Genomic DNA, 13,292 nt, shown 5'->3' on the forward strand with positions numbered 1-13,292 from the left:
GAATTGCTTTGCTGTTTCATTCATTGTTTGTGCCAAGCCTTGCAGATACCATGGCCTCTCTGCAGACCTTTATTTTTCCTTTTTGGAGGGGAATATGCAATTTTACCCCTTACTTTGTTGCTGGTAATCTGTATCCCCTTAAAAAATCCCAATGTTTTTTGATGTGGCTTCTCATGGAGGGATCAGAAGGTCTCAGGCCTGAAGGCAAAGGGATCCCACACATTTCCACCAGTGACTCCAGCTGGTGATCTGGTTTCTTGATCCTTCCACATTTTCCTGAATCACATAAATAGTTAAATAACTTGTGCAGTGTTTCACTTAGATAAATATATATTATTTTATCTCTCTAGATATGTACAATGGAGTCTCTGCAGACTGATGACTAATGTAATGTTTTACTAACAGTTTATCTCTACACAGGTAACACAAGTAGCAAGACAGCCGGGTCCTCCTGCCCCATCCCCTTACACTGCACATGAAATAACTAAGGGACACCCAAATCTGGCTGCAACGCCACCGGGACATGCTTCGTCCCCTGGGCTCTCACAGGTAAGACCTGGCGTTGGAGCAGGGCATTCCCAGCCTCCCCCTTTTCCTCCTGTCCCATTCTCAGCTGCTCTGATCAATAAGTAACTGAGTTGTGTTGTCTGTGACCAGTGTAGAAATAAAGTGAATTAAGGTGTGGCTTGAACTTTGCAGTGACCTATTGGCAGCACTTCATTAGCACACCAATACCATAAATTGGTATTTATAAATTAAATACAAGTTTATTAGACATTAGTTCCTCATGGAGTCTGTAACATAAACTAAAAGCAACTTGAAAAATTAGAGAAAATAACCGTGGATGAGGAGGAATGTGTTTTGCTGTTGGATCAGGCAGTTTGAGGCATGGCCTGACTTCCAGGTTAAACATCCTAGAAGTGCCCTGTGTCCTCTCAGGGATTTTACAAGAGGAGTTTTGTACAAAATGGTGCAGTTCTGTAATTCTGAGAAATGGGTCAGGAAAATGAGTTGCACAAATGATTTCTCGTAAAAGAGATGAGACAAAGGGCTGGTTACAGAAAAGTCCAGAATAGGAGATAAATGGGGGTTATGGGAAGAATGGAGAAATAGAGTTTAGTGATACATGTGAAATGAATTGGTCTCTTTGTAGCCTCTATTAGATAAATATTCTATCTGATATTCTAATATTCTATCTGAATATTCTATAAATATTCTGCAGGACTGACTTGAGAGTGGAGAGGCTTAACTGAAAAAGGAGGGGGCAAAAGAAGCAGGTAGTGGGGTGAGAAAAAGGGGAGATAAAAGATACTGGGATGGGGAAAGTGGGATGTGCAAGGAATGAGGTGTGAGATAGAAGAAAGCCTGATGTTCCCTCTGCTCTTGATGAATTTATACTTCTGTGGATCAAGCTGGAAGGCCTGAGCAGGTCAGCTGTTAAGGAGAGGGAATTTGTTCTGAGGAAGGGAAGCAGGATGAGAGGCTGAGGGTGGATTGGGAATGAGGAGGTGATGAGGAGAGCCTTAAGTGGATCCAAGCCCCCTGCCAGCCTCTGAAACATTAAACTGCAGTTGACCTTCCAGAGCAGGACATGCCTGGAAACAGGTCATGGAAGGAGCACTTCACCTGAATGATGAACATTTTAGATAAAACATGATGGGGAAAGTGAAACTTGTGGTTGTGTTTGGGACTGTGCAGATGCTCGTTCTCCATGGCTGGGAAATTCGAGGCTGGAGTGTTTCTGGCAGGCATTAGTGGTGTTGGAGCTGTTCTTGCACTCTTGCTGTGTTTGGTTTTCTTTAGCCTTATCTAAACAGACAGAAACAGCTGGTGCTGTGGTTGGATGGCCCTCTCTGCTACTCCTCCAGTGTTTCCATCTGACATAGCCAGAATGAGAGCAGGGCTCCCTGTTCCACCTCCTCTGGGGGCTTTCCTGACAGAACCCTCCAGCTCTTTGCTGCCCTTCAGGGTCAGTTTGTGCAGCACTATGAGGAGACCTTGACAGCAATGTGGAACAGTCCCACACCCCATCTTTGCAGCAGCAGGCAGCATCTCTGCTGCCTAAATTCCAGGGCCTTGAAATCATAATGCTGCTCTCAGGAATGTGCTGAGCTCTGGCACAGGGGAATCTGCAGCACATGCTGCTGCAGTGATGTTATGGCCAGATGTGGCCCCAAGTACATAAAATTTCATATTCCTGTTGAGTTTTGCATGTTTTTCCCTCTTTCCAACAGGGAGAGGAGGGGCATGGCCCCTCTACCTCCTCTCCTTGAGGCTGCAGAAGGGGCTGGTTAAGGGGCTGGTTTGACACAATTCCCTTTCTCATTGTGTGGAGGAAAGGAGAAGCCATTGGAAAAGCAGCAGAGCAGTTCCTCCTTGGATGTGGCTCCCAGAGCAGGTTATCCAGGGCTCAGTAGGCCTGGATTGACAATCAGGCACCATGCTGTGATGGATGGGAGAATCCAGAGCAGGCTGAGAGCATTCCCAGAGCCCTTAACAGAGGGCAGCTGAAACACTGTAAATCTGCCCCATTCCAGTGTGCCTTGCACTCATGAATGGGGCAGCCATGGTGGGATGGGATAGTGGGAAAGCAGAGCACTTACAGAGCAGCTGGGCTGGGAGCAGCAGGAAAGAGCTTCCCTCTGTCCATGGAGTGAACAGAGCAGGAGAGGGCTCCTGCAGAGGCAGTGTGCAGAGCTTAGGGCACCAGGAGAAGAGTTTCATCCCCCTTGTGACCTGGGAGTGTTTTGGAGGATCCCAAGGAACAAGTGCAGTGGGTTCTGGCATGTGAGGGTGAATGGTTTGGAAAAGACTCTTGGCTTTCTCTGCCTCAGCTTTAGAACTGCTGGCTCCAGTGGGATGCTGAGGGATTCTCTTTGTCCAGGCCCACAGTTTGGAAGCATCAAGCAACTACATTTGGAGCAAATTGCCAGGAATTTCCTCTGTACCCAGGGATAGCTTCAGCTCTCATTAAGAGCACGCTGTGCACTGAACAGATTGGCGCTGCCTGCCCATGGCTGCCTCTTGGAATGGGCTGGAATGCTGGAGCTCCAGGGAGCAGAGGATCCCACAGCACAGATGGGGACCTTCCTCTGGGGCTGTTATAGTTGTGGACATCCCTCACCTGCTCCTAAAAAGGTTGAGAATACACCCGAGTGAACAAAAGCACAAGAGGGTTGGATTTTCTGGATCTTGGTGTGCAGAGACCTTGACTTTTAGGTGGCTGATTTAAATCCAGAACAGATTGTACCAGCTGAAACTTGTTACCATCTGGTTCTGTGCCTGAAGTGAAGAGAGTTTTGTGGTCTCATTCTGGTCCTCAAAAATGTCACCATCGTTAAATTAGCATTTGTAAAAGCAGAGAGACATTCCTTAGAACCTTTGGGTCTGGGAACGTGTGCCAGGAAGCAAGTCTGCCTGCCATCTGTGGCATGTTTATTAGGCAGTCCCCAAGCCCCTCTTCTATGCTCTTCCATCCTTTCTACAGGAGCTGGAATAATCCTGTTAGAACCATGATGTTTATTCAATCCTTCCATCTTCTGCAGCCCAATTTAAGAAGCTTTTAATAAAAGGAGTTTATTAAGGGATTGGAATAGAAATAGGGATGTAATTTAATTTTAACCTCACCCGTTGGTACCCTGGGGTCAGTTAGGTGCCCTGGGACCTGGGGAGTGTTACTCCTTGTTCTCTCCTCATGTTGGAGGCAGCTGTCTTTGGAGTCTGGTTGCTACATATTTATCTCACCTGCCCCCAAATTCTGGTGACCAGGTACAGGACCCAGAGAACAGCTGGAGCTGTTGGGTGGGTTTAGTCTGGAGATCAGGAAGGGCTCTTCCCCCAGAGGGGGCTGGCACTGCCCAGGCTCCCCAGGGAATGGGCACAGCCCTGAGGCTGCCAGAGCTCCAGGAGCCTTTGGACAGGGTGGGATTGTTGGAGTGTCTGTGCAGGGCAAGGGTTGGACTGGATTGTCCTTGTGGTTGGCCCTGGATGGTTCCATGTCCATGATTCCTCATTATTTGTGTCCACGTGTGTTTAGCTAGAAGGAAGTAGTCAGCAGAAAATCAGGTAATAAACTTGCACTGCCCCTGGGGCATGGGGTCTCCCAGTTTTATTGTCTCATTCTGATAAAACCCCTGTCCATCATTTTCTGTGTTCAGGAGCATCGTTGTGGATCCCTTGATCTGAGTTGGTCTCTAAGCTTTGCAGGGAGCTCTTCCCCCAGGGAATTTCTCTGTGTAGAAACTTCTTGTTTTGTGCAAGGTGCTGTTATAGCTAATTCACTGCTGGTTAAAACCACCCAGCATCCCTGACTCTTAGGGTTGTCAGTCCAGGGTATTTATTCCTGATGTAGACACAATGAAAGATTAAACTCTCCTTGTGTAAATGAAGAAATTGGTGCTGGACCAGCTGAGGGAAAATGTTGCTGCTCCTCCAAGCAACAGATTCCAGTTTCTTGGATCTTCTATCCATTCTAGATAGTGAGAATACAGCAAATTTAAACAACTAAACTCCTGATAGTGTTTTGTGAACAATAAATCTACCTAAATAACCAGATTAATATGTAGTAATGGATTTTTTTCTGACCAGTTAAGAGTTTGACCTCTTTTTCTTCTCACTTCTTTCCTTGTGCTTCCTTCTGTATATCCGGGTCAGGCTTCATCCCAGCACATTTCCAGTGCATTTTGGAAATTCCAGGCTTGCAGGAATATGTGACTGCAAGTGGAGATTTGAAACTGTGAGTTATTTAATAGCTGATAAAGCCAGAAGTGTAATCTTCTTTTGGCCTTTGTGTTCAAGACCTGCTGGAAGTGCAGCTGAACCCTCTGGTTCGTAATAGGATTAGGAGGTTTTTGATTGGGTTAATAATGCTGGCAATATTTCCTCCTAGAATGTATTTCATTATTTTTGCTTCATTACTGTGCTTTTTACCTCATTAAGTTACATCTGGGCAAAACTGGCTGGAGATATCAAACATATCTTGTGTCTTGGTGCCTTTGGGCTTTAGGGGGCTTTTGTGTGGGGATGCTCGACTTCATGGGTGTCTTCTAATTTGGGAAAGCATCCAGGTGTAAGAGCTGCAGGAAGGGAGACTTGGGAGGGCATAATGTAGCTTCAAATGGTGATTAACACTATTTTAATTATTTAACCTTGCAAGCAGTTGGCTTTCATAAGGCGCAGCACAGGAGGGATGTATGAATTAGTATTTGTGCATTCCAGAAGGATAGAATAAGCCTTTAATTAATTTTTTTTTTTTCTAGCAAGGAAAGGAAAGAAGGGAAGACCCATTAGATTTTTATCATGTGTGCAAAGAAAGAATTACAGCACAAATACTGAGTCTAGTTGGGACTACGTCTGCCTTTAGACCCACCCCTCATCTGCCTCATAGAATCCTATCATAGAATCCCAGGGTGGTTTGAATTGGAAAGGATTTTAATCTCATCCCATTCCACCCCCTGCCATGGGCAGGGACACCTTCCACTATTCCAGATTGCTCCAGGTTCTATCCAGCCTGGCCTTGGATGCTTCCAGAGATCCAGGGGCAGCCACCGCTGCTCTGAGCACCCTGTGCCAGGGCCTGCCCACCCTCCCAGGGAGGGATTCCATCCCAGTACCCCTTTTATCCCTGCCCTCTGGCACTGGGAAGCCATTCCCTCATCCTGGCACTCCAGGCCCATATCAAAAATTCCTGCTCTGAGAGGTGTGTTTAATCCTTCTCCAAGCAGTCTGGTTTACCCAGTGGGGAGAGAAGTGTTTTTCTGCTGCTACTTGAGCTTTTCCTCTTGGGAGTAGCTGTGACTGGCTCTGAGTGATCTGTGGCCCTCCCACCCTGTGCAGGCTCAGGGATTTGGATTGGGAAGGCTCTCAGTGGGTGCCTTGGCCACACAGCCCATCCTGGCTGCTGCACCAGCTGTCTGGCATGTGACATTATTGGGAGTGAAAAGCACTTTTAAACTCACCAGTAATATGGTTTGGGGTGGAATGAAACAGCATTTTTAATAGAAAATCAAACTTCTCTGTAGCTGCTTAAATATTCTCCAGAACCCTTTCTTCAGGACTCTTCATGTATATTTTCTGTTCTCAGAGTCATGTGCACTGGGCTTTATTTTGGTGCTTTGCAGACCTTGCCACTTGTTGAACCACATTTTTATTTATAATGGAAGTAGAAAAAACAATATGAGGCAATTTGCCAATTTCTTACATTTAATAATTTCAATTCTGGAATTCCTTCTGCAGTAGTACCTTCTGTTCCATGCAATTTAATGGATGTTTCCTTGCATGCTCCAGAAAATACACAGTTTTTAAACAAACACCATGTGTTCCATAAAGCACCAGAGTCAGCACAAAAGTCAGAGCTTTACACAGCCTGCATTTTGTTAGCACAGAGGGCATAAAATATCCCTGCAGGCAGAGAAACCAGGGAGATGGAGCCCTGGATTCCTGGAGTCCACTGCTAGCTGTTGTGTCAGACTGGGGAACAGAGGAATAACCTCTGCAGCAGGGACAGCCCCATTCCAGAGGTGAGGCTTTGAGTCCAAAACCAGCCTTGTTCTCCTGCCAGCTGGGCTCTCACTGTGCTGTTTTCCACTGAACCAACAAAGGTGATGGAGCTGTAATTCAGCCCCTGGAAGGGCTGTGCCTGTGCTCTCCGCAGATCCCTCCTTATGGTACCATTAGAAACTCATCATTTATTTCATTCTTTTAACTTTGTGCAGATTCAGACACTTTATATGTTGGGTATTTTTGGGCTTCAGTGTAATTCAGTAAAACTTGAATTTTTTTTCTGATTGCTGCCCTCACATAGGTGAAAGTTGGAAGAGACCTGGGATTGTCAGGTCCAGGTTCCTGCTCTGAGCTGGATCAGCTGGAACAGATAGCTCTGGGCCACCTCCCCCTGGGCTCTGGGTATCTCCAAGGATGGCAGCATTCTCAGAGATGTCAGATGATGCAGTTTTGGAGCTTCTGTGAACTCAGGGGTGTTTCTGCACAGTCCTAGCTCTGCAGTGGAGTTGCTGGAATTTCTACCCTCAGCACACACATACACTCCATATTGTTGAGAACCTTTATTACAGAAAATGCCAATTTACTAATTACATAATGGTCATTAGCAGACCACCCCAGGCTGCAAGCCAGGTGCAGCCAGGGCAGATCCTGCAGTTCAGTAAGGAGCCACATGAAGCCATAGCAGCATTTCCAGATGTTATGGAATGATTTCCTGTGACATTATCTGTGGCTCACACCCTTGTTAGCAGCAGTTCCATGCTGATGGATTTAAAAATGACTTTGGGACAGAGCAGCCACGAGCAGGACACCTGCTCACCCCCATGACTCAAAATCACACTGGTTTAGTCTTTCACTCCAGGTCCTGCATGGACTCCTGGGCTGGAGCCTGACCTAGGAAGGAGGAAGATGATTCTTTCCTCCCTCCCTCCCTCCCTCAGGCTGGGTGTTGTGTTTGCCTTTGCACTGTGGTGAGGGACACACACACCCAGCAGAGCTGAGGAGAAAACCACTGAAACCCAGAAGGGTTTGGGCAGGCAAGATTTTAAAGCTCATCCAGTCCCACACCTTCCACTACCCCAGGCTGCTCCCAGCTCCCATCCAGCCTGGCCTTGGGCACTGCCAGGGATCCAGGGGCAGCCCCAGCTGCTCTGGGCACTCTGTGCCAGGGCCTGCCACCCTCACAGGGAACAATTCCTTCCCAACATCCCATCCAGCCCTGCCCTCTGCCAGTGGGAGCCATTCCCTGTGCCCTTGTCCCCAGTCCCTCTCCAGCTCTCCTGGAGCCCCTTTAGGCCCTGAAGGGGCTCTGAGCTCTCCCTGGAGCTTTTCCTCTCCAGGTGAACACCCCCATCTCTCCCAGCCTGGCTCCAGCCCTGGAGCATCTCAGGACTCACTCCAGCAGGTCAGGAATGGTCCCTGGCACAAACAGTCCTTGTCCAGGGAGCAGCAGAGCAGTCCCTTCACCATCTTCCCTTGGAGACAATCTCATTATCTGTGTTAAAGTAGCTCTCTGGATGTTACCTGGGACTCAGTTTCCCTGTGCCTTGCTGCTTTGCCCACTCAGAGGTGAACACATGTAAAGCCATAAAAAAGTTTGTTACAAATTTGGCTGTGCAGGTAATGACACAGGTGATGTCTCCTGAGCCAAACTGCTGCAGAGGAAAAAGGGGAGAGAGGGGAGTAATTCCTCCTGGGTCAGGAAATGTGTGCCCTTTTAAAGGCTGAGCTTAGTCACAGAATCCCAGACTGGTTTCAGTTGGGATGGACCTTAAAGCTCATCTTGTTCCACCCCCTGCCATGGGCATGGACACCTTCCACTAAAATGTTAATATATTTACCAATAAGAGGAATTCCCTGAAGGCTGGGCTTACGGAAAAAGAATGCACTGGAATAAACCAGTGTACTTGTCAGGAGAAGGGCAATGAGGATGCCAGGTACTTCTCTGCATCTTCTACTTGTCTGTAATTTGTTAAACTCCTAAAATCAGGCAAGACACCTGGAGCTGAGTCCTGGCATTTCGAGGAAATAGCTTTAGAAAAAGCCTACGTATTTAAATAAACTCTCTGAACAGTCACAGTTCCTGTTTATTATGGGCCTTCACCCAAATCCAAACCTCAAAACTTCCCAGTAACTCAAATGTGCAGAGATTTGGACCGTGTCCCACCCTGGTGCCAGCCCAGCCCCTCCATCAGGAGCAGAGTTTGCATTGGAATTGTGTTCATTCGGATTTTTATGTGCAAGCTCTTCATCTGCACAATGTTTGGTGTCAGAGAAGAGCTCTGGTCCTTTTGTCACGGATTTTAATGGGACTTGAATATTCCAGATATTATATACCAGTATATGCAGGAAAACTGTTTCTGTGGTGCTGATGCACCCTGCAGGGGAGCAGCCCTGGCTTAGAGAGGCAGAAAAGTAGAACTGCTGCATATTTTTGTTTTGCAGCATTGCCCTGGTGAGGATGAGCTGATTTCAGTGATTCTGGATAATTTGCAAATGAGCTGCTTAAAAATGTGTCATCCCTGGTGAGATGGGTACCTAAAACCTGCATATTTGAGCACGTAGCTAAGAATGGGGACTTGTGTTCAAGCAGAGGGTCTGAGAGTGTGTGAGGATCATAGAAGTATCATTGTAATAATGAAAGGCAAACTGGGAGCTTTTAGAGGGGAATTGTCCTTGTTTAGTGGTTTAATCATTTGTTCTGCTATTTTTAAAGCTGGAATAATTCACAGGAATAGTGGGAGAATATACTTTATGTATTATTTGAGGGGTGCTGTATAAAAAAGGCTGAAATTACTGAATTTACTAATTCAGCTTTCTCCACCATCATCTGTAGTATTTGCTGATGAGCTGGATCTATATATTGCAGATACTCTGGAGTTTTTCCTGCCAGCAGCTTCCAAATCTGTTTTGTTGAGTGCAGAGCACACCAGGGAGGAAAAAAAGTGATGTAGACTTGAATTATGTGGTTGCTGAAGATAATGGTGACATTCAGATGTGTCCAGAAGAGGTGCAGGAGCAAACAAGGCCCTGTTTGTGGTCAGATGCAGGAGGTGCTTGAGGCAGATCCTGGGCATCTCCAGAGCTCAGTGACATAGTTACAACGTGGTTTATTTTGTCCCTTAGTTCTGATTTTAGGTCAAAAGCTGCTCTAGCCCGTGTTCAGTGATCTCTGCTGCAGCCCCTGGGAATGTGGTAAGGGAGACAGGGAGAGCAGGAACTTCCTTGTGCCTTTCCCTGGATGCTGCCTGTGTTCCTAAGGCAGCCCCTGGATGGAAGAGGAGCCTCTCACTGGCCACGTGTCTGGGGGAGGAGGAGATTCTGGGCTCTTCTGGGATGCTCTGGCTGAGGCTGTTCTCTCTGCCTTCAGTAACACAGCTTTTCATATCAGACCAAAGTAAAGTGTTGCTGTAACCTTCAGTCTTGCAGAAGTTTTGTGCATTTTCACAGGAACAGGAGCAGCTGCCTTTGGGGAGGCCAGGAAAGCTTCTTCCCCCAGCACTGCTGCACCTTTCTCAAAATCCAGGGCAGAAACCAAAGCTTGGGGGAAATCAAGGTACTGGGTATGAGTGAGGAGGGACAGCCTGAGGAGCTCTGTTCTGGCCTGTGCTGCCTTTGGGGAGTTCATTAGGGAGAAATGAAGATGCAGGGTTTAAATGATAATCCTCTTACTTTCCAAGAGCTGAATGCCCAGAGATTTCCCTCATTGGAGGGTTGCAGTTGTTTGGGTTGCAGTGATTGAGTTGTCACAGTGATTGGATTTGGGGCTGTGGGAGGGCAGAGCCAGCCCAGCTCCACAAAGAAATGATGATTCACAATTAAGAGCCACATCATTGCTGTCGCCATTGCTCCATACTTGTGAGCAAGGTGTTGGGCTCTGCTGCTGTGGGGGATTTCTTCACCTGTGTCTGAGGCCAAATAAATTCCTGCTGTCCAGGCCAGTGGCCCAGGGGAAAACTCTGCAAAAGCAGCCTCAGGGGCTGTTGCATCTACACAGCTGGTCCCATGCTCCCTTTGTGGTTTCTGCTCAATGAAAATCGTTCAGCAGCTGGAAGGAAAAACCAAGTCTTGTTGTTAAAAACAGGGATAAAGAGGAGACTCCTGTGCAATGACCTCCCCTTCCTGTACCTTGCTCCGGGAGCAGCTGCCTTTGGTCTTGGGTTCTTGTGTGAGTGAGAATTTATAAATCTAGGGACAAGACCCTTGTGACATACAGTATAAAGAACACTAACTGTGCCTCGGAGTGCCCAGCTGGGGGGATTGAATCAATATTTAGCATTTAACCAGGTCAGGGACTGGCTTGGGAACAGACCAGTGCAGGCTTTATGCAGAAATCCCTGTACTACAGGAGAAAAGGGGGTGGGATGGGGGTGTTGTGTTGTTTGGGGAAAGAGATGGATCTCGTAAGAGTTTTTTCCTGTTTCCAGCCAGTGCATATTTTTGATATTTTATGTCTTGATGTTTAATAGAACAAGATATTTTTTAAAATGTGTGTGGTGGCACTTTGGTTAGTTTTTAGCTGGGGGCTCTTCATCAGAAGTGTAGTGATACATGAGATATAATGAGATGTAAAACCACCTGGACAAGGGATTGTAGTTTTTATTCCCCTGCAGCACCACATTGGTCTGTGGCCATGCAAAAAAAAGCCCTTTGGGGCTTCTGGGGGACAGCCAGGCCTGTGGCCCCAGCAAGCCTCGTGCTGTTCTGAAGTTTGCTTTTTCTGTCACGTTCCTCCCAAGGGATTTAAGCTCTGTGCTGGTGTCCAGGGGGAGCCGGAGCCGTGGCTGTGCCGTGGGGCTGGGCAGTCACTGGGAATGCCAAGGTTTGGACTGGGCAGTCACTGGGAATGCCGGAGTTTGGACTGGGAGTGCCAGGGTTTGGACTGGGCAGTCACTGGGAATGCCAAGGTTTGGCCTGGGCAGTGACTGGAGTCCCGGGGTTTGAACTGGGCAGTGACTGGAGTCCCGGGTTTGGACTGGGCAGTCACTGGAGTCCCGGGGTTTGGACTGGGCAGTGACTGGAGTCCCGGGTTTGGACTGGGCAGTGACTGGAGTCCCGGGGTTTGAACTGGGCAGTGACTGGAGTCCCGGGGTTTGGACTGGGCAGTGACTGGAGTCCCGGGTTTGGACTGGGCAGTGACTGGAGTCCCGGGTTTGAACTGGGCAGTGACTGGAGTCCCGGGTTTGGACTGGGCAGTGACTGGAGTCCCGGGGTTTGAACTGGGCAGTGACTGGAGTCCCGGGGTTTGAACTGGGCAGTGACTGGAGTCCCGGGGTTTGGACTGGGCAGTGACTGGAGTCCCGGGGTTTGGACTGGGCAGTGACTGGAGTCCCGGGGTTTGGACTGGGCAGTGACTGGAGTCCCCGGTTTGAACTGGGCAGTGACTGGAGTCCCGGGTTTGGACTGGGCAGTGACTGGAGTCCCGGGGTTTGGACTGGGCAGTGACTGGAGTCCCCGGTTTGAACTGGGCAGTCACTGGAGTCCCGGGGTTTGGACTGGGCAGTGACTGGAGTCCCGGGGTTTGGACTGGGCAGTGACTGGAGTCCCGGGGTTTGGCCTGGGCAGTCACTGGAGTCCCGGGGTTTGGACTGGGCAGTCACTGGAGTCCCGGGTTTGAACTGGGCAGTGACTGGAGTCCCGGGGTTTGGACTGGGCAGTGACTGGAGTCCCGGGGTTTGGACTGGGCAGTGACTGGAGTCCCGGGGTTTCCTCCCCAAGGTCAGGGCGGGGCCGGAGCCGCCCTGGGGCTCCTGAGTCACGGTCATGTGCTGGAGCTGCCAGCCCAGTTCTCCCCGAGTGTGACTTCAGTAAATACAGACCCAGCAACCTCTTCCCTGAGTCCGGAGGGGATTTGGGAATCAGCCACAGGGATTAACCCCTTCCCAGCCAAGCCAGCCACAGAGCTTGGCAGCTGGCACCTTTCTGCCTGGGGCTGGAGGGTTTTTGTTCCCAAAAAATTTTTCCAGAGGCAGAGCTGGGTGACTCAGCTCTTTTGAGCCTGATGTATGTACTTTGCTGTTTATTCCCAGGACAGGGAGTCCCAAGGGAGTCATATTACACTGCAGGCTCAGTGTTTGTTAACCAGCTCGGGTCCTGAGCTAAGGATAACTTTTTCAGTTGTTTTGTTAATAGTGATTATTTTTTCCTTGCTTAGCACAGGCAGTAGCTCCAGGGGGAAACAGCCCAGAGAAAGGGTTTTCCCAGCAAGTTGTGGGAATGCATAAACACTCAGCTATTATCACCTTCCTGCCCTGAACAGCCACAGCTGAAATAGAAAATTAGGAAGGTGAGAGCTTTAAGGGAAGCAAATTGCTCTGTCTGAAGTGGAGCAGCTCAGCAGCGCTCTGTCCTCTTCCAGCAGTTATTTGGACTTCAGGGATTCAATCCTTTAGATGCTTCAGAACCAACATTTGTCTGCAGAGCAGTACTTGCTTCCCTGCCTTCCCCTCCGTGGGGATTTATTTAGGGGATTTTTGCAGCATTTCCTCGCTGGTTTCTTCATTCCCTCCCTCCAGCACTCCAGCCCCGGTGCACAGAGCCCTGTGAGCCCTGTGTGGCTGCATGTGACCATGTCACTCTCTGTACCCATTTAGCTGCTTGGCACAGAAAAAAGTCCTTTGACAGATGAATAGATGCAGTGCTTTAATCAGCTGGTGTGTATGAAAAGCAGCAGAGTGCTGTGATTTATTCTGCTGGATCTTTGATAGTTTATTTAGGCTCCCACAGCTGATGTGAAGTTAATACCTGCAGAAATTTATAAACCACTTTTCTCTCCCTTTTCTTCTCCCTAGGAT

At 48.4% G+C, this 13,292-nt stretch overlaps 1 protein-coding gene across 9 annotated transcripts in view; it reads left to right on the forward strand.

Annotated features, from left to right (window-relative positions):
* EIF4G3 (eukaryotic translation initiation factor 4 gamma 3) overlaps positions 1-13,292 on the forward strand; it is a 131,053-nt gene that overhangs the window by 42,755 nt on the left and 75,006 nt on the right. For 6 of the 9 annotated variants that reach the window (XR_008842009.1, XM_056507995.1, XM_056508000.1 and 3 more), the window contains exon 3: positions 406-549. The exons of 1 other annotated variant lie outside the window; for it this stretch is intronic. Coding sequence is in view for 7 of the 8 variants with exons in the window: in XM_056507995.1 (XP_056363970.1) it covers positions 406-549 (144 nt within the window). In the remaining variant the exon portion in view is untranslated. The remainder of the gene's footprint in view (positions 1-405; positions 550-13,292) is intronic. 2 more of the 9 variants (XM_056507997.1, XM_056507998.1) reach the window with 1 other exon arrangement.

Source organism: Oenanthe melanoleuca, chromosome 21 (genome assembly GCF_029582105.1).
Source record: "Oenanthe melanoleuca isolate GR-GAL-2019-014 chromosome 21, OMel1.0, whole genome shotgun sequence".
Classification (NCBI taxonomy): Eukaryota; Metazoa; Chordata; class Aves; order Passeriformes; family Muscicapidae; genus Oenanthe; species Oenanthe melanoleuca.